The sequence below is a fragment of the Nomascus leucogenys genome, chromosome 9, assembly GCF_006542625.1.
Source record: "Nomascus leucogenys isolate Asia chromosome 9, Asia_NLE_v1, whole genome shotgun sequence".
Lineage (NCBI taxonomy): Eukaryota > Metazoa > Chordata > Mammalia > Primates > Hylobatidae > Nomascus > Nomascus leucogenys.
Genome location: NC_044389.1, coordinates 61153811 through 61167182, shown reverse-complemented (window position 1 = coordinate 61167182; position 13372 = coordinate 61153811). Strand labels below are relative to the sequence as shown.

The window sequence follows — 13372 nt, the reverse complement described above, 5'->3', positions numbered from 1 at the left end:
CTACAGTTATTAGGAAGAAACAGCAATCCTGACTTCGTTGGGAGCTTTTACAAGCTGAAAGCTTACAAGTAAGGTCCTTCTCTCATTATGAAAGCTAGGGAAGGTATTGTTTGGTAAATGTCACATGAAGGAGAAAATACAAGATTTTTTTTTTTTTAATTTAGGAATGACTCAATTTAAGCATAGCTCATGTTCTTTTTTCCTAAAAGGAAACGCTCAAAAAAATAATAAATGCCTTGAAATATTCAATCATCCCTTTGCAAAGAGATTGATCTCTTAAATAAAACAAAATATGAGAGAACAAGAAAGAGACAATCACTGAAAGTTCTGTAGAGAGGGTGGATATGCAATTCATGGTTCAAGCAATACGAGATAGGGTGACAAGATTAGAAATAAGAAAAGAAAGTGCATTACAAAACACAAAAAAAGAAGATAAGGAAAATAAAGAAGCAAGTGTTAAAAAAATAGAAAACACAAGCAAATTGAAAAAAAAACACAGAGATAGAAGAACAGGACTAGATGGAATAAAGAGGAAGGTGAAAAAGAAGAGATAAGAACCAAAATATGACTCACACTAATAAGAAAGATCCTTATCATAATTATCATATGAGGCATTAGAAGAGGATTAGACATGAGGACAGCTGATTCAAGTCCTTAATTCTACCCAACAGTTCTTGACGACCATCCAAGTGCTAGCTTGGTACTCTACTGAGTCTTAATTCACCAGTCAACAAAATGGGAATTACTAGCATTTCCAGTTCTGCAGGGGGGCTTCAGGGGATGATTAAAGGAGAAGATCCATGAGAAAATGCTTTGAAAATTATAAAACTTTATAAACACACCATTACTAGTATTAATGATGACATGAAACACATATCTAATCACAGTTGTAGCCTTGGAAGTCATGGACCAACCAGTAAATCTATCTCCTGCTTTTTACGGCCCAGATCCACAACAGGAAAATGGCCAAATTAAGTTACCCAAACACAACGGAATATGACTTAGGCATTAAAAATGACAATTATGTAGATTCTTCCAATATTTGCCAACATATGGAAATATGTCATTTAAAGTGATATTTTAGAGAACAGAACAAAGAAATACCATAGCTGTTGACTACAACTGAAAACCATGCACGTATGTATATATTGGAAAAGATTAAAGTAAATGTGGAGTGATATAAATTATTAAAATTTAGTATGCATTAATGTTTTTCTTTGAAGTTTATTCATTTAATAAGGATCAAATATAATGGGAATGCATGTACACATGGCAGTCTAAATTACCTTTCTCAGCATTTAAAACAGACTAGCAAGTTCGTGCAATGTTTCCCAACAACGCCTCTCCAAGCCACTCTATTTATCACACTGACTTTTAATCCACCAATCAAGTAATCCACCTACCAATGCGCTTTTTAATTCACCAACCAAAAAAAAAAAATCATTCTTGAGCCCTGATTGTGTGCAAGCAATTGTACTTGCATCATGGAGTACAAAATGGTTGAGTATGTGGACTCTGGAATCACATTCTCTGGGTTCAAATCTTGGATCAATCATTCCTGACTTATATCATTTGGAGTCAGTACCTAACCTCTGTTAGACAGTTTCAGTTTCCTTATATGTAAAACTGGGGATAAAATTAGTACTTACCTTCGAGGATCATTGTGAATGTTAAATGGTAAAATGCATTCAAAGCAATTAGCACAGCACTTTTCATATGATAAGCCCTCAGAACTGGCACCTATTATTAGATACCCATGAAAAGATCAGTCACAGAGAACGTGAGCTGATCAAAGCCCAAGTGCTAGGTAAATGGTAGAAATAATCAGCATACTAGAAATTCTAACAGGGGAGTTGCCAAGAAGAAGCTGGTCCTGGAGGGGGAGGAATCTGAGCCAGGCATTGAGGGATGGATGGGTAGGATTTGCTGATCAAAATAAGACAACAACTGCTACATGTTTAAAGTTTATGGCTCTTTTCTTCCTTTCCATTTATAACTGCTGAAGCAGCCACAGCAAGATGTAGGGCGGTGCCAACCCACCTCCCCCGCATGGTAGAAGCTGCTTTAAAACAGAACTAGCTCTCACTTCTCTGGCTTCCAGTCACTGTGTCTGGAGGGGAGACAGAGAGCTGGTGCCCTGGCTCATACCAGGCTCCCCCCAGGGTTCTTAATTATGTTCAACTTGAACTGGGTTTTTCCCCCTGTTATTCAGTGCTGCAGTTGTATCAGCTTATTCCAAAATAAAGATGTGTTGCTCTTTAAATTTGAGCAATTTTACTTTTTCACCACAGTTTTAGGGCCCTTCTTTCAGAAATGGTGACAATAAATGGGAAAAATCATGGAAAGGACTAAAAAGTGTTTATTTATGATGTGGAAGAAAAATGTTAACAGCATTGCTCTTCAGCAGGCAAAAAGGTGGCAAACACACACCTCCTTGGGTGACCTCTCTGCCTGCCCACAGAGAAAAGAAAGAAGGTAGGGTAGAAGGGAGAGAGAGAGGGAGGGAGGGAGGGAAGTCAGTTGGTCCACAACCTGCATACAGGTTCATGAGTTTCTTTTGCCTTTAGGGGGTGCAAACCAATTGTTCAAAGTATTAATATCAGTTAGTTCAGGACTTCCAAAATATTGTTCTGCAAACCACTGGCTAACCCTTTAAGAGGCTATAATAAAGGGAAGGGGTCTTCATTTCAATGCTTGGGAAATGATGTTTGGCCAGCTTCATCTTAAAGATTCACAGCACACATTTGCATTTTTAAGGTTCTCAGAAATCCTGCAATAGAGAAAGTTTCTTACCTTTATGTAACTGAGTCAATCCCAAATTTATCTGGCCAGGAGGTTTTTTTGTTTTTGTTTTTGTTGCATGCAACACCTATTAACCATTGTTTAGAATTTGAGTTCTGTGGAATAGGAATACAGTATGAAAATACTCACAGTAATATTTCTTTACTGATATTTGTCTTCTTTTGCTTACATTCTCACACAGATTTGTGGAAAGAACAAACCTACATTTAAAAAAATACTGCATAAACAATAACAAATTTTTAATCCCCCAGACTTTCACTACCCAAAAAAAAAACTATTTTAATTTTTCAGGTCTTCCCCTCTGCAATATTACCCTTGATATTATCTTCTTTCTACATAAGAACTCAAAAACATAGCCATCCCATCAGGCAGTCCACAAAACTCAAAGCATTTTTTTAAAAAATGCAACTGCATGTGGACATTCCCCCACTCCCCGGTGTTTATCTGTTTTCCTTTTAATTCTTACCCTATTCTATGAACAAGAGGAAGCTTTTAGCTGAGAAAGAGAAATTCAGAAAGCACCTCAGGCTTTGGAGTTTTCTGTTAATGTTGTTGAGATGTGGGCAAAAAAAAAATTTTTTTCTAATCTATGACAAAAGAAAACCTGGCTTTCCATAGAAAGTAACTGTGTCTCCCGCAATTATGCATAGCTGCCCCTCACCTCAGTTCATTTATCTTTGTTGAAAACCTGCAGCTCTGGCCTAAATCTCACGTACTTTATATTTGTTTTGATAGACTTGGAGGAAGAAACCCCACACATATGACATCTCCATATGTGAGACACGCTGAGGTTACTGCACCTGCTCCCAGGATGGGTTTACTCTTGGCAGTGTGCTGGATTTGATGTCATTTTCTTTTTTAAACAGCTAAGTACAATTAAGAGGTCTCCGAGTCAAATAGAGGATGCATCCTGAGAGGAAACCCTACCACCCTGGAGGCGCTCAAACATACACGAAAGAGCAGGCAGAGAGGGTCCTTCTCCGGGACTTCCCATGAGCTAGGACTTCCCAAGGACACGGAGAGGATATTCCACTGCCAGCCCCGCACTAGGTAGATTATCCTCGGCTTTGCCTGTCGTCACATGGTTTCTCCTAACACCTTCCTGAGTTTAGATAAAAGTCACCTAAACATTCTATGAGGTTAACTATGACCTGACTGAGGCAATACTTTAGTTAAAAACGAAACAAAAAACAAAACAAAACAAAAACAAAACAACTCCAGGACTTTAGGTTCAGGGCAACACTGAGAGAGCAGACAAGCTCCTAGTAGCTAGAGTAAGAAACCTGTCCACTTATACCTTTAACCTCCGCCTGGAGAGACACTCTGGGATGTCCAACTGTCACCCCAAATTCAGCTTGGCCAAATTCAAGCACACTGTTTTCTCACTGCCTCCTAGATCTATTCCTACCCTTGGTAAATGGTACTCCCATCCCTCGAATTTCTGTGACTAGAAACCTGGAAACTATCTACAAAGTTCCTTCTCCCTTATCCCCCAGGGCTGAGGGAGCACCAACCTCTGTTGCTTCTATTACGTTAAATCGTATGAAATTGCCACTCGGACCATTTTTGCAGACAAAACAGCAATCTGAGATGAGCCAACCTAAGATACTATTAATACCTGGTGAAATCATGTCCCTTTCTCTTTATCCCCTCAGCAATGTTCTCATTAAAGGATTTCTCTCATCTGGATTTCTGCAGCTACCTCCTAAAGAACTTTCTGCCTCAGTATTTTCTTCCAAGCCATCTTCCGCAGATCTTTCTCTTCACAGAAATGCAATTGTGACGCTTCCCAGAACCTTCAAGGCATCCCCATGGGTGTACCAAGGCCCTACAGACCAGTCCTGCTCCCTCCCACTTCAAGTCTCACCACTCTCATAGGACTCAACTCTTTATGGGTGTCTCAATAGATAACCCTCTTTGGCCCATTTTCTGAAATGTTCTGCCTCCAAAGCTCCACATTCCTCTAATTCTCACTCACCTTTAAAATCATCTCAGTTGTGACATCCTCCGGAAAGCTTTCATACCCACTCCACACACTCACATACACACACTCCAGTGTGGGTCAGGGTCCTGTCCCATGGACTCATCTCATATCCTGTGCTGTGCACAGAGTACCACAGCAATATCATACTAAACACCCACTCCCTTCTGTTGTGGGCTGAATTCGTCCCCTGAAAATTCATGTGTTGAGGCCGTATTCCAGTACCTCAGAGTATCTGTAGTTGGATATAGGGCCTTTAAAGAGGTAATTAAGTTAAAATAAGGATATTAAAGGATGGGTCCTGATCCAATGTGACCAATATAGTTATAAGAAGAGAAGATTAGGACATGCAGAGAGAAATGGGCGCATGTGCACACAGGAGGCAGCAAGAGGGCTGCCATCTACAAGCTAAGGAGAGTGGCCTCCGAGGAAGCCAAGCCTGCGGACACCTTGATCTTGGACTTCTAGCCTCCAAAACTTGGAGAAAATAAATTTCCATCATTTGAGCCACCCAGTCTGTGGTATTTTGTTATGGCAGCCCTAGCAAACTAACACTTTCATTCACTCAAGAGTCTATTTCTTGTATGCAAGCATCATATCTCATTTGTCTTTACATCCCCAGAGCCCAGTACAATGCCTGGCATAGAGCAAAGACTTCATAAATGTTTGATGACTCTGTACATGAGTGATTGCATTGCAATGCTACAGAGAAAAGTAGAGGTGTTTAGATAAGTCATACATTTAGTGAAAAAGTAAACTTTGGGGTCAGCACAGTTCTCTGAAAGTTCAATAACTGAAATTACTGATCAAACTTTTCTATAATAAATACTATTACACCAGTCTTCAATCAATAAATGATTTCTAAGCACCAGACAATGGTTACCTCATTTAAAACCATTACTTAATACACCGAATTCCCAGGACAGCCAAGATTTTCCTTTTCAGCTTATTTTGGTAGGACCTTCTCTTCTAGGGTTGGGGGCTTCCAGAGTTGTTTAGCTCAGTCCCATGATTCTCCTTCTAAAGGTTCCCTATTAGCCTTAAAAAATTAATGCAAGTCCTAATCACCTAATTTACTATCAAAGAACACTCTGGACATTAGAGAGAACAGAGCTCATTAAAAAATAAATTTTTCTAATCTCCTTATATAAACATGTATTTTTTAAATATGCCCTAGCATAAAATTTTTAGGGCCCACATTCAGAGTTAGATTTTAAATTAAAAAGCCATCATGAAGGATATAATTCAGGTCCTACCTTCTAACTCTTCTCCCTGGCTCTAATCTGTCCTTATGTTAGTCCATTTTCCATACAAGTTGCAGATTTCGTGCTTTAAGACACCCTTAGTCAAGCTATAGTCCTCTCCAAAACTCTCATGGCCCTATTGCTCACAAGATCTAGTCAAAACTTTTTGGCCTGAAACTTTGAACTTTCTATACTCTGGTTTGAATCTGAATTTCCCAACCATTTTAACTAATATGCTTTAATATCAACCATGTTTTTCACCCAGGTTAGATGACTCACTAGTCATGAGTGGCCCACGTGCTATACCTGCTGGGCCTGTCTCCTGGTGAAACCATGCTCAGAAAGCCCACCAGATCTCCCTCTGTCTCACAGGATCCTGGTTATTTTTCTGGAAATATTTTGGGTTCCGCCCCCCTGCATAATGCCTTCCATGTCTTGTTACTTCTCCCTACCTTGAACTCCTACAGCCCTTATTATTGGTTGGTGTTACTGTCCCTAAATTGCTTTGTACCATTTGTTAACTACACTTGTGTCTTTGGTTCACCTCCTTAAGTAGCCTAGAAGACCTCTGTATCCCCCTCAAACATCAACTTGGCACCTTGTGCTCAGTGGGTTCTCAGTAAATATCCACCAATATGTTTAGCCACGTAGGGAGCCAATTAATTCTCAGAGTGCTGCTCCTCCATGTCTTAAAGTGATAACAAGTAGCTAAACTCAAACATACAAACTGTAATAACAACCCCTTCCATCCCCAAATTCTCTTTCGGGGATGGGCACTACTATCTCCCATTTTTCCCACTTTCCAAGACAGTCCTGACTATGACTGACATCACTAGCAATAGACTCACATCCTACAACTGATAGGGGTTCTGATTAGTCTGAATCCTGGACTCTGAATTTCCACTTTTTGTTGCACCTAAAATGCTTGCACAGTCTCTACACTTGGGCTTCTGCTCTGAATCCAGCATTCTGGGCTGCAGCCCTGTGCTTGACAGTTTGGTTTTCTTAGGATATAGACCTTAATACCAAAATGTCTAGTCTTTAATGTCATGTGCAAAAACAAATGGCTCACCTGGACCATGGTACCACCAGCCACAGGGAACACAGCCACTGACTTGCTGTGCCCCGCCCCACCCTCAATCCACCAGACTGAACAGCTGAGATGTTGGTGCCATCCCAGACTGAATGTGCCTGCTGGATACTGTGATCTAGACAACTGGCCACGCCTCCTCCCTGCTCCAGGACAAGCCTGACAGCCTGGTCAACCTCTCAGCACACTTTCTCACCTTTCCCTTTTGCCCAGTAGCATCCCAGGATCCCCCCAGTTCAGCCCTTCTGAGCTGAGGCAACAGCTGCTAAAGGCGAAGCTCTGCAAGTTTGTCCCAGAGTTTGAAAAAGTGAATCAAGAAATATACAATAACCCATTACCCAGTAAATTCTCCTCCCCAGTCTATAGGCTCTTTGGTGGTGGTGTCATTGTCTCCTTCATCATTTTCCTGGATTCTGAGCATTTGACCATTAGTAGGCACTCAAAAATACACACTTGTTGTCTGAATAGATAGATGAACATAAATGATGTCTGGTCCCAACATTATTCAAATTTCAGACTGCTTTCCTAACTTTTTTTTTAGATCTGAGTTCTAAAATGAGGAAGAAAAAAAATCCCATCTCCTAAGGCAACTGATCTACTTTTAGATTAATCTCTCAAAAATTTTGTGTCTGGGGCTGATGGCAAAGATTCTCCAGAGCAAGAAGCAGGACAAAATGCAGACAATAGAAAGGAAGGCTTGGAGTGACTTATTTTCAGAACACTTTTTGCTATCTTAAGAAGAAGTTTTGAACGCATATAAAGGTGCTATTATCATCACTTCATTCTTCATCAACATGAGAGTCTGAGATTTTCAGGATCTGCAAGAGTATTATTAGAAGTTCTATTTAAATCCACAAGTATTTACTAAATGCCCAAGGAGAAGCAGTAACATGAGTTTCCAGACATGAGACAAATGTCTCCTATAAAAGAGCTCATAAGCTGAGGACAAAGAGCCCCCTTAAGCCTGGTGTGAAGAGCCCTGGCAGCTGCCCAGTGATTTCCGAGGAGTCCACAGGAGTTTCACTCACCAGCACAGTATCCCACGAGGTTGAGGAACTGCTCTTCCCTGCAGCTGGTCCTGCAGTTACCATTGGTAAGAGAGACGTGAGGGTAACAGGAGATGCAGTCAGACTCCAACGGCCCATGGCACTGCCTGCAGGTTGGGTGACACTCTGGCAGGGGGATGAAAACCAGGATTGGAATTAGCAGCTCAGCATGTATATGTGTGAAGTATTTAATGCATTCCACAAATTACATTAAAAGCAGACCTCCAACTCTAATCATCTTTAGAAGATTCCTGAGCAAGCCTGGCACACCCTTGGACCTGACCTAGAGACTGCATTTCTGATGTCAAGGGGACTACTGTCTGTGAACACAATACGGAATCTAGAACTATAAATATGTGAGAAATTGGCCACACATTCCAGAGGGACCAGCATGATCATCCCCATCTGTGTAAGGAAGTTCAAATCATAGTCACAGAGCAGAAGCATGAGTGGTAGGACTCCCTGACCCTAACATACCATGACTCAAAGAATGAGTGGGACAGGGAGAAGAAGGGGACATTTTACTTCTCAGAAATTTCTAGCAGATGAGGGGGGAATCCATACACGGCAAACTGTACTGCAACTTCTCTCTAGAGTCAGGGGCCATCCAGGCACTCCCTTCAAGCCACCACCACTGGGATGCTTATTTTATCAGCAATACTTAATTTAAATACAAAGGAACAGAAAAAGTCCTCTTTCTGAAGGTTCTCGTGAGCTGCCTCTGAAGTTCAATTCCTTAGAGACAAAGTTATGCCAAAGCTATGTCTTCTCCAGAAAAAACACCAAATTAACAAGAGGTACAACACTGAAACAAACCAAGTGAGTCACGGTAAGGTGTAAGCAATAAGGATAAGAGTGGCAAAGAATCAAAGGCGGCTGCAGCTGCGGCTGCACTGACGCTGCCAAGGAGCAGCAGGAGCAAGCACCTGGAAGCAGATTTAAGAACTCTGCCAAGGACAAGGAGGTCTAAGCAGGTCTGAGTCCAAGAGGAGGGGTTGTGAAGGGCTGGAGCTGGGTAGATCTTGCAGCAACTGATGAATTCCCTCCTGGCACACGGCTGGTGGGAAGCAAAGGCACAGATTTCAAGTAAAGTCAACAGCCTCTGGATTCTGGCAAGAGGCCAAGAGAAGATAAGGAGTTGTTTAAGGAAAAAAAAAAAGCAAGCAAGCAAGAAAATGAAATGCTGATTAGAAGGATAGCACTCTCACCCCTTCTACATTCCTGAGGCTCTCAATGTTGAAAGCTCCTATCCAAAAGACAGCATTCTCTGGATGATTTCCAACACCCAGTTCTTCCTCCCTATCAGAATATTTCCAGTGACCTGGGTGCCCTGATGCTTATGGTACCATCCAACTGCTGGCTCCCAGCAGAAAGAGGCGTGGACAGAGAAGAGCTAGAGCTACCCAGACTTTCCTCCCCTAAACAATTTTATACATACAAAAACCAGCTGGGCTAGGATGAAAGCACCTAAGGATAGAAACAGCTCTCAAGGGCAATCCTAATGACAAACCAGGAACATTCCCCCACTGAGCTTGACAGAGTATTTAAAGTAAAGCAACTCACCAGGGGACTGCAGAGATTAAAAAGACAGTTAGAAAAAGGCAAAAAATTCCAGAACAAATATAATATTGATCTTCAATCATCTAAATTTGTGTTCATTCTAAATCACTTCTTTGAAGTTTAAGGCTAGATGAATGTAACAAATATTAATTTATTTTAAAAACATGTCATAAGTTTATTTACTGACTCCAGAAATACATGTGATATAATTTCATATTAGTGGGCTTTTTCCTATCAGCTGGCCCCAACAGTCTATTTTTTAGAAATAAAAGAGAAATCATGATAGAATGTTTTTTTTTCCTGTATATACCAAAAAAAAAAAAAAAAAAACACCACACACAGTGCTACAATAAAGTCCTTAAATTTTAGTAGTGTGTCAATTCCAACAAAATTCTGTACTAATCCCAACTAGTGATTTTCAAAATCTCTGTCACTGAAACATAAAGGTGATCTTAAAAAACATACTGGACTGACATGTTAAAGAAGGAAGAAAATACCTCCATCTCCTTTTGCTCTATTCTGCTATAGCCCGGGAAAAGAGGGGCTGGGAAGTGCACAGTTACCTGTACCAAATGCTTGATTCCATACAAGTGCATTAACACCCAAGGTAGCTTGTCTCCATGATGAAGATAATCAAATCCATCCCTAACTGTGTGCATAAGCCATTCCTCCACTGAGAGGTGTATTCTGTTCCTTCACCCACCCAAATATGGGTTATCTTGCTTTGACCAACAGAATATAGCAGAAGTGACAGTGAGACTTCTTAGGTTAGGTGATAGGCAGCTTGCAGTTTCTGCTTAGGTCTCTTGAAATACTCATTCCAGGAGAAGACAGCTGACACATTAGAAGACTGACTAGCTGAGATTGCCATGCCATGAGGAAGCACAATTAGCCACAAGAAGAGGCCTCATAGAGTAAGAGATTGTTGACCAACCCAGGTGACAGACATGTCAATGAAGAGCCCACCTGCAGGATCTGAAGAAAGAGCTGCCCAGCAATCCTCAGAACTGGGAAATATAACAATTGTTGTCTTAAGCCACAAATTTGGGGTGGTTTCTTAGGCAACAATTGAAAACCAGAGCAGTACCTCATTAAGAGGGAGAAAGTAAAAGATCTCCCTAGTGTCCTCAAGTGTCCCAGTTGCCAAATTTCATTTCTTATGTGAAAAGAAATGGAGCCAGATGCAGGGACTCACACCTGTAATCCCACGACTTTGAGATGCTGAAGAGGGAGGATTGCTTGAGGCCAGGAGTTCAGGACAAGCCTGGGAACAAAGTGAGACCCTGTCTCTACAAAAAATTTAAAAAAAATTACTTGGGCATGGTGGTATATGCCTATAGTTCCAGCTACTTGGGAGGCTAAGGTAGGAGGATAACTGGAGCCCAGGAGTTCAAGGCTATGATCATGCCACTGCACTCCATCCTGGGTGACAGAGTGAGAATCCATCTCTTACAAAAAAGAAAAAGAAATAGAATAATATGCAGCCATGAAAGCGATAAATATACACACAGGTATCTGTACATATAACTTTTTATCACATAGAAAATTGCTTATGACAGCCAGGTGTGGTGGCTCATGCTTGTAATCCCAGCACTTTCGGAGGCTGAGGCAGGTGGATCACAAGGTCACGAGATCGAGACCAGCCTGACCAACATGGTGAAACCCTGTCTCTACTACAAATAGAAAAATTAGCTGAGCGTGGTGGCATGGACTTGTAATCCCAGCTACTCAGGAGGCTGAGGCAGGAGAATTGCTTGAACCTGGGAAGCGGAGGTTGCAGTGAGCCGAGATTGCACCACTGCACTCCAGCCTGGTGACAGAGTGAGACTCCGTCTCAAAAAAAAAAAAAAGAAAAAAGAAAATTGTTTATGACTTTATGTTTTGAAAAAAATATAAAATATAAGGCCGGGCGCAGTGGCTCACGCCTGTAATCCCAGCACTTTGGGAGGCCAAGGTGGGCGGATCACCTGAGGTTGGGAGTTTGAGACCAGCCTGACTAACATGGAGAAACCTCATCTCTACTAAAAATACAAAATTAGCCGGGCATGGTGGTGCGTGCCTGTAATCCCAGTTTCTCGGGGGGCTGAGGCAGGAGAATCGCTTGAACCCGGGAGGCGGAGGTTGCGCTGAGCCGAGATCGTGCCATTGCACTCCAGCCTGGGCAACAAGAGCAAAACTCCGTCTCAAAAAAAATAAAATAAAATAAAATATAGCTCTAATTTATTCTCAATTTTGTAACAGCATGCATAAAAAGTAGATCAAAAAGGAATCTATCACCAGGGTAAGACTTGTTGCTTCTAAGATGTGGCATAATCAGTTATCTTTATCCCCAAACCCCCATTTATTTTTCCTATTCTGAACTTTCAGTCCTTCTACAATGAGCACATATATTTTTAATAATCAGAAACATAAACTTTTAAACTTTTTTAAAAAACCACAGGCTGGGTACAGTAGCTCACATCTGTAACCTCAGCACTTTGGGAGGCCAAGGTGGGAGGATCACTTGAGTCCAAAGTTCATGTCTAGCCTGAGCAACACTTTTTCCTACAATAAAAAATTAGCCAAGCATGGTGGCACATACGTATGGTTTCAGCCAATCATGAGGCTGAGGTGGGAGGACTGCTTGAGCCCAGGAGGCCGAGGTGAGGTTGCAGTGAGCTGTGATCACACCACTGCACTCCAGCTTGGGCAACAGTAGAACCCTATCTCTCTCTCTCTCTGTCTCTCTCTCTCTCTTTAAGCCATAGCAACAAAGACTTATGCTGAACTAAGTTCTAGTTCTTTTAGGAAATAAAGGTCATTATGTAGTCCATGACAGGAGTTATTTATTCAGATCATTGTCTTCCAGGCAAGAGAAAACCAAGTTCAGAGTTTATTCAAATATTATAGTTTCTAGGGTAAAGCTGATTCTAATGTTTTATTTCCACGCTTCCTTACTGAAAGAACTAAATTTCACTTGTTCCCCTCCCTCTATACTTTGAACCTGCAAGTTCAAGACAAGGATTTACAGCTGAATCTTAGTCCCCGGTATGACAAGGTTCCTAATTACAGTGTCTGGCTATGCTCTGAAGACAAAACATGGTCATAGGCAACGTGCCCCAGCACGTTACATACTCACCTGTGCAACTATCTTCCTGGTGAAAGTAGCCATCTGGGCACTGGGAGAGGCACTGCCCATCCAACAGCACATGGGAAGGCCCACAGTCTGTGCAGTTATGTGGGCTTTTCCCTGCACATCTTAAACAGGACTGGTGGCAAGCTGGGGGAAAGACAAAGCAAAGGAGACAATCAGGAAAGCCCCACGTGACACAGACAGTAACTCTATCTCTCTCATTAACATTCCTGGGTCAGAGTATGTTCTGTACATTCACTTGGTTTTCCCAGGGACAGGCCGCACATCTCATACACTTCTCTCTAAAGGCAATCTCCTGCAAAGCAAGCATTTGTGGAACCCAGATTAAGTAAAGCACACATGCCTCAAAACAGAAATAAACATTTACGGAATCATACATTTCTTTCTTCCCAAGTTCCCATTCTCAGAGAATGTCAAATAAAAAACAGGAAGCCGGAAAACAGTTCTCCCTCCCTTGGGACAGCTCTCTATCACTAGATACTCTGCTGCTTATTGGGTTGCTCAAATCAAAGAGAA

At 41.5% G+C, this 13372-nt stretch overlaps 1 protein-coding gene across 1 annotated transcript in view; it reads right to left on the bottom strand.

Annotated features, from left to right (window-relative positions):
• FRAS1 (Fraser extracellular matrix complex subunit 1) overlaps positions 1-13372 on the bottom strand; it is a 458426-nt gene that overhangs the window by 189903 nt on the left and 255151 nt on the right. The window contains exons 19-20 of the mRNA XM_030819038.1: positions 12842-12982; positions 8146-8289 (exon numbers count right to left, since the gene is read on the bottom strand). Coding sequence (XP_030674898.1) covers positions 8146-8289; positions 12842-12982 — 285 coding nt within the window. The remainder of the gene's footprint in view (positions 1-8145; positions 8290-12841; positions 12983-13372) is intronic.